Source organism: Camelina sativa, chromosome 1, assembly GCF_000633955.1.
Source record: "Camelina sativa cultivar DH55 chromosome 1, Cs, whole genome shotgun sequence".
NCBI lineage: Eukaryota > Viridiplantae > Streptophyta > Magnoliopsida > Brassicales > Brassicaceae > Camelina > Camelina sativa.
Window position 1 is genome coordinate 12,593,299 of NC_025685.1, and position 7,508 is coordinate 12,600,806.

Sequence of the window (7,508 nt, forward strand, 5' to 3'; positions counted from 1 at the left end):
AATATTGCCCAAATGTTATTTAAAAATTTATGCATTTAAATTAGGCCTTAGACCAAGGCCATTGGGAGTTGCTCATAGATATATTATTATTTAAAAAATAATAAAATGAAGAGAGAAGAGAAAAGAAAGAGAACCAATTCTTCCTCCAAAACTTGAGAAACGGTTCTCATAACTTATTTACTAGAACATAAATTTTAAATATCTATATATATATTTGTGATAAAAATAGTATTTTTTTTCAATTTTCGAGAAATGTTCACCGTTACTCCACTGAAGATGCCTTGAAGAGTCTATATAAAAGTGTCAAAACACTAATAGGTAAGCATGTTTACAGCTTCTTCAAACTTGTATGCATCTGCTAACTCTATCGTAAAGTTCAATGGGCTGAATTACAGTGAATGGTCCGTTCAAATCCGGTTTGCATTGTATAATGGCTTTGAACTCTGCAATACTAATAGATAAGGAACATGTAGCCATTACAGCGAATAGTTTCGAAACTGAAAAATCTCGTTATGAGATTTGGGAGCGATCTAACAGGCTGAGTTTGAACCTCATGAGAATGACAATGGCAGAAAGTGTTAAGCCATCTATGCCTAAGACAGAGAAAACAAGGGAATTCATAGAGAAAATTAAAGAACGTTCACAATCTGATTTGGCTGACAAGTCGATTGTAGGAAGTCTCATGAATGAACTTACTATGAAAAAGTCTCAGCCAATTCATGATCATGTGACCCACATGTCTAACTTGGCAGCAATGTTGTCAACCTTGGGAATGGAAGTTCATGAGAATTTCTTGGTCCAATTCATTATGAATTCTCTACCTTTTGAGTTTAGCCAGTTCTAGGTGAATTACGACACCATTAAAGATAAATAAGACTTTAAGGAGTTAAAAGCTATGTTGGTTCAAGAGGAAGGGAGAATTAAGAAAATGAAGGATCATGTTGTCAATCTTGTGGGCTATGGAATTGCTAGCAGCAATAAAGGAAAACCAAGTAGGAAGGAAAAGATGAAGGATGAAGCTTTCATGAAAGACCCTGAAAGTCAAATCCAAAAGGAAATGAAGTGTTTCTTTTGCAAGAAAATGGGACACTTCAAAAAAGATTGTCGGAAAAGAAAGGCTTGGTACGAAAAGAAAGGTAAGCAACATATTTATGCTTGCTCTGAATTGAACCGTGTCGAAGTGCCTAAAAATACTTGGTGGTTAGATACTGGTGCTACTACTCATGTGTCTCATATTAAATAGAGATTCAGTTCGATTCAACCCATAACAGGACCTGAATAATTTTTGTTCATGGGAAACAGAATGAAGGCACAAATTGAAGGCATTGGGACTTATAAGTTGATCTTGGACACTACATGTCATTTAGATCTTGAAGGGTGTCTCTATGTACCTGAGTGTGGTAGAAATCTTGTTTCCGTTAGTAGGTTGGACAATTTAGGTTTTGTTTTTAAGATTGAACACGGTGTTTTCTCATTGTACCGAAATGATTACCTTAATGGAACTGGTACTTTGTTTGATTCACTTTATCATTTTAATCTTGAAATAAAGTTTTCTGAATCTTTGTTTAATATTGAAAGTCAAGACATTAAGCGTAGTGCATCTAATGAAAGTTCAGCTTTCTTGTGGCATCAAAGACTAGGTCACATTTCCAAGGAAATAATTATGAGGATGGTAAAGAATGAAATTCTTCCTCACTTGGATTTTAGTGATCTAGATGTGTGTGTAGACTGTATGAAAGGAAAGCAGACTAAACACATTACAAAGAAACCAACCACAAGAATTACTCAAGTTCTTGAGTTAATTCACACTGGTCCGTTTGATGCTCCATCTTGGAGCGGTGAAAAATATTGTATCACATTTATTGATGATTACTCACGTTATGGTTATACTTATCTGCTGCATGAATAATCTTAGTCTGTGAATATCCTAGAGATATTCGTTAATGAGGTGGAAAGGCAATTAAATAGAAATGTGAAAGTAGTGAGATCTGATAGAGGTGGTGAGTTTTATGAAAAATTCACAGAAAATCAACAATGTCATGGTCCATTTGCAAAGTCACTTGAGAGTAGATTCATTTGTGCACAACATACAATGTCTGGTACTCCTCAGCAGAAAGGTATAGATGAGAGGTAGAATCGTTCTTCAATGGAAATGGTTAGGAGCATGATAAGTAATAGTTCTTTACGCCTATCGTTGTGGACATATGCATTAAAGACTACAACGTATGTCTTAAACCGGGTTTCTAGTAAGGCAGTTCCTAAGACTCCTTTTGAACTGTGGACGGGAAGGAAACCAAGCTTAAGATATTTACGTTTCTGGGGATGTCCAGCAGAAGTAAAGCCATATAATCCACATGAAAGAAAAGTTGATTTGAGGACTGTCAGTGTCTTCTTTATTGGCTATCCGGAAAATCAAAGGGGTTTGTATTTTACTATCCTAAGCATAGTATGAAAATAGTGAAACGGGAAATGCTAAGGTCATTGAAAATGGTCAAACTAGTGGGAGTGGTGAACCAAGAAAGGTGGACTTTCAAGAAGTTCAGGTTGAAGTTTCTTTACCTATTGTCACACCTAAGGTTGTAGTTCCTATTGTTTCAGTACAGTCAAATGAGGCAATAGAACAACATGATGTTGTACCAATCCCAATAGATGAAGGGACAATTAATGAACCTGTCGCTATTCATGAAGAAAATGGTTTACCACTAGAACCATTAAGGCTATCTAGAAGGAACCGAAGATTTGCCACTTCAAATGAATATGTGGTTTATGTTGTTGAAAGTGAATGTAACTTAAGCATTGACGAAGACCCGAACACATTCCGAAAAGCCATGGAAAGTGACAATTCTGAAAAATGGTCTATTGCCGCGAATGAAAAAATAAAATTCTTTGGATGATAATAATGTTTGGGACTTAGTAGAGTTGCCAAATGGTTTCCAAAACCGTTGGTTCTAAATGGGTCTTTAAGACTAAATGCCACTTGAAAGGTAACATTGAAAGGTACAAGGCTCGCCTTGTTGCCAAAGGTTTCATCCAAAAAAATGGCATTGACTATAAAGTGACCTTCTCTCCAGTTTCAAAGAAGGATTCTCTTAGAATTGTTTTGGTTTTGGTGGCTCATTATGATCTGTAATTTCACCAAATGGATGTGAAAACCGCATTTCTGAATGGAGAGTTTGAGGAAGAAGTATACATGGATCAACCTGAAGTTTTTGTGACCACTGGAAATGAACATTTGGTGTGTCAGATGAAATAGTCAATCTATGGACTTAAACAATCTTCCAGACAATGGTATTTGAAATTTAATGATACCATTACGTCATATGGGTTTGTAGAGGTTATCGTGACCGATACATCTACATAAAGGTCAGTGGGAGCGACTTTGTAATTTTAGTCTTATATGTTGATGATATTTTGCTTGTTGTGAATGACATGGGAATGCTACATGATATAAATAAATATCCATCTAAAAAATTTGAAATGAAAGATATGGACGAGGCATCTTATGTGACGGAATAGAAATAATTCGAGATAGATCACAAGGATTGCTAAGTTTGTCTCAGAAAGGATATATCAATAAGGTCTTAGAGAGATATAAAATGAGTGAATACTCTGCTGGTAAAATTCCAATTCATAAAGGAGACAAGTACTGTAAAATGCAATGTCCAATAAATGAATTGGAACGTCACGAAATAAAAAGAATTCCTTATGGTTCACTGTAATGGACCACTGTAAGGCTGCAAAGAAGGTTCTCAGGTAATTGCAAGGCACCAAAGAGTTCATGCTTACATACAAGAGATCTGATGACCTCGAGGTCATTGGATATTCAGAATTCAGACTATGCTGGATGTGTTGATAGAAGGAAATCGACGTTTGGATATTTGTTCTTGTTAGCTGGAGGAGCAATATCGTGGAAAAGTGGAAAGCAGTCTGTCATTGCTTCTTCCACTATGGAGGCCGAATTTGTGGCATGCTTTGAGGCCACTGTTCATTCATTGTGGCTGCGGAACTTTATCTCATGACTTCGGATTGTCGATAACATAGAGAAGCCGCGGAGAATTTACAGTGATAATTCCACAGCTGTCTTCTTTTCAAAGAATGACAAGTACTCGCAAAGTGCTAAACACATGGAGATAAAGTACTTATCTATCAAAGAAGAACTGCGGAAACGTAGAGTGTCTTTTGAGCATATAAAGACGAATATGATGGTTGCCGATCTGCTAACTAAGGGATTACCACCCAATGTGTTCATTTGCCATGTAGAGCGTATGAGTGTTATAGATAAGACCATACTGTTTTGATTATAGGATCCTTATTATGTATGAGACACTATGAATTTACTGAAAGTTATGTTTCTGTTTTTATTAGACATGTTATCATTAAAGTATGTGTACACATTTATGGTTTATATATAACATAACTATTTGAGAATTAAGGTTCTTCTCAATATAAAAGAATAATATAAAATTAGAACTGATTTGTGATACATAGAAGGGAGCATGTCGTACAATGATGTGTGATCGCCATGATTCGATCAGTTTGATTTTATTTAAGTCATTAAAGGTTAAGGGAACTTGATATTGAAGTGCACATTAAAGTTATTAAACCATTAAGTTGACACAAAGGCCAAGTGGGAGAATGTAAAAATATTTTATATTCTGTGTGGCCTATGTGTCTTTCGATTTAATAGTAAAGTTCAAGTTTATATTTACAATTGTGGATTCTAATATTAAAGACGACACCATGATGAATCACTTCGATTTGTGTATTAGAATTTGGGTGTATTGATAACCCTCTTTCCTTCTATTAATTATATTATATAAGTAATATATATACATGTATATGTTATGTCTATGCACTATTAAGGGGTGATATTACAAACAAGTACAACTCTTCAAAGGTGACTGTATATAAATGTATATATATATGTGGCTGTTGAATCATTATTGCAACGGTTGTGTTCTCAGAACGTGAGAAACACTACCACACCAAACAAACACCAAGAAGAGAGATTAGTGATCTTTTTCCTCAAAGATCAAGTGAAAGCAATGAATCAAGGTTAGTGTTTTCTTCTTCTCTAAAAAAGTGTTCATGGTTGAATTAAATCAAATCTAGATAATTTTTGGAATATATAGATTTCATAAATATAGAAATCTGTATTTATATTAACCTTTGAAACAACATTGGGACCTTAGTCCTTTTTGGTCTAAACAACATTGGGACCTTAGTTCATTGTTAGTTTCTGTTGTGAATCTTTCATTATTGTGTGATTAACATAGTTTTGATAATTAACTTGGTACATATATATAAGTTTAGATCGATGGGTGGTTAGCTAGATGGGTGGATTAGGTGTCAGTTAGATGTTATAGTTCATCTTTAAGAGAGAGAGATAACCAAAATTTTAATAGAGGAAATTGAGGCCAGGTAGACTCAAACTTTTGGCCTTTCAAACACTTAGCAACTACTCAACCATTGAACCACCATACAACTGAACATTACATCAATCCGATGGTATATATTTATATACAATATTAATTAAAATAACAAAACCCACAACAATGACAATGTCGGAGATGTTCTCGCCCATTTGGGACGTTACTGATCTGGTGCTGTTATGTTATCATGAGATCCTATATTTTATGGGAAATCGACCTCCCTTTGATGAGAGCAATCCAGGTTTTGTTTAGTGTTCGATTGTCACAGTTCAGATTTCTTAATTTGGTCGTGATTATGAGGCTCACATGATGGAACTGGATTCAGATTCCGTTGCTGGGCTCTTCCAGATCACATGTCATTTCCAGATTCCTTTGCTGTTTCGAATCGTATAAATATATATTCTAAATGTGTGTGGTTCAGTGGTTGAGTAGATCTTGTGTGTTTGCGAGTTCGATTCCTCATAGGATCACTTTTATTAATAACTAGCATTTGATCCGCGCTACCCGCGGAAGTTTGATGAGATTGTTTTTATTTTGGTTGTTTTGTTAGTTTGTTATTTGGTTTGTTATTTTTCCTCTTTCTGTCTGGTTATGTTGTTTGTATATTGTCCTTTGTTCTTTTTTTTTTTTGGGTGTTTTTTTTTCAAGTTTGTAGAATGTTGTTTTTTAAGAAATGTAAAATTTATTTAAATCATTATGTTTTGTTTTATATTCATAAAATATAGAATTAGAAGTTAAGTTTTGTATAGATATTGTTTGTTTTCTTGCTTTAGTCATTAGTTCTGGTTTATTAATATTATTTCTCATTTTGTCGTTCCATTGTTTTTTGGTTTTATTAGATGTGGTTATAAGTAATGTTTTTATTATTATTTTTTAAACTTATTGATATGTGGTAGTAGCTTTTAGAAAACGCTTTTGTGTTAGGAGTAATGAGTTTATTGTTTTTGATGATAAATGTTCTGGCATCTCAATTATTTAAAATTTATTAATTTTATATTGGTTTTTGGTCTGTCTGACATTGAGCCTTATTTTCTTTTAGACTTAGCATTATGTTGGACCGTTAGTTTGTTATTGGTTTGTCTATATGATGTCGGAATGACTTTCTTTTCTTTCAAAATATGATGTCGCGTGAACGAATAGCAGAGAAGTCATTTTTCTGATCTACAGGACAGTAAGAGTTTTGAAAGTATTTCCTCCATCCTGCTAATCCTTCTTCAATCATCTTTTTTAGTGATGCATAATTTATCTCTCTGCGCTTCGCATCCGTACGGGGTAATTGGCTCTTCCCTGCTGGTTTCGTTCCATTTAAGTGTTAGTTGGTGTTAAAATCTGGTCTTTTTTATTTTTTTTTATTGGTTTCTTTTCAGAAATAATTTGTCCATTGTATTTTTGATTTGTGTTTTAATTTTGTTTCGTTTGGTCCCTAGAGTGTGGGTTTCGATTGGATGTGAATTGTGTGTTGTTAAACTAAATGTTTGCCTCTATGATGGTTTTTCCCAAAATATTGTGAGGTGTATTATTTTGTTGCCTGGTTTAGTTAGTCAATCAATTTAGGTCTAATGTGAAGATAATCTGGAAGTCGAATATTAGCATCTTTTTCGTTCAAATAATGTGTAGGTCTTAGTTTTTTCCCCAGCTTGGTGATGGTTTCGTCAGTTTTTGTCGAGTAATGTTAATTTAATTGTTAGTTGTGTTTCCCTAATCCTCTGTATGTGTTTCTAAGTTTTTCGTTTGAGTTTTTTTATCATTTGTTGTTAAGGAGGCTTGTTTTACAAAGAACACATTTTTAATGACATAAGTGTTGCTTTATCTGAAGACCTCTTTCCATATGTGTATATCCCGTTGGTCGAAAGACTTTTAGACCTGTTTTAGAGATGGTTTGTTGGACCTTGCTTCAAAATATGTTGATTTTGTATGTTGTGATTTGTTTTCATGGTAACTGGTGGTCTTATTTATTATTTTCTCCCAATCGTTTGTACTCTTGGTATTCTTTGAGTTAATGTATCTTGTTCTCTTGTTTATAATATTATGTAGGCGTAGGTTATGTTTATGAAGCAGGAAAGCAACGACTTTATT

General features: G+C 34.1%; 1 protein-coding gene across 1 annotated transcript; it reads left to right on the forward strand.

Annotated features, from left to right (window-relative positions):
- Positions 431-844, forward strand: LOC104707286. The gene has a single exon (XM_010423612.1). The coding sequence runs from the start codon at positions 431-433 to the stop codon at positions 842-844; it is 414 nt and encodes a 137-aa protein (XP_010421914.1).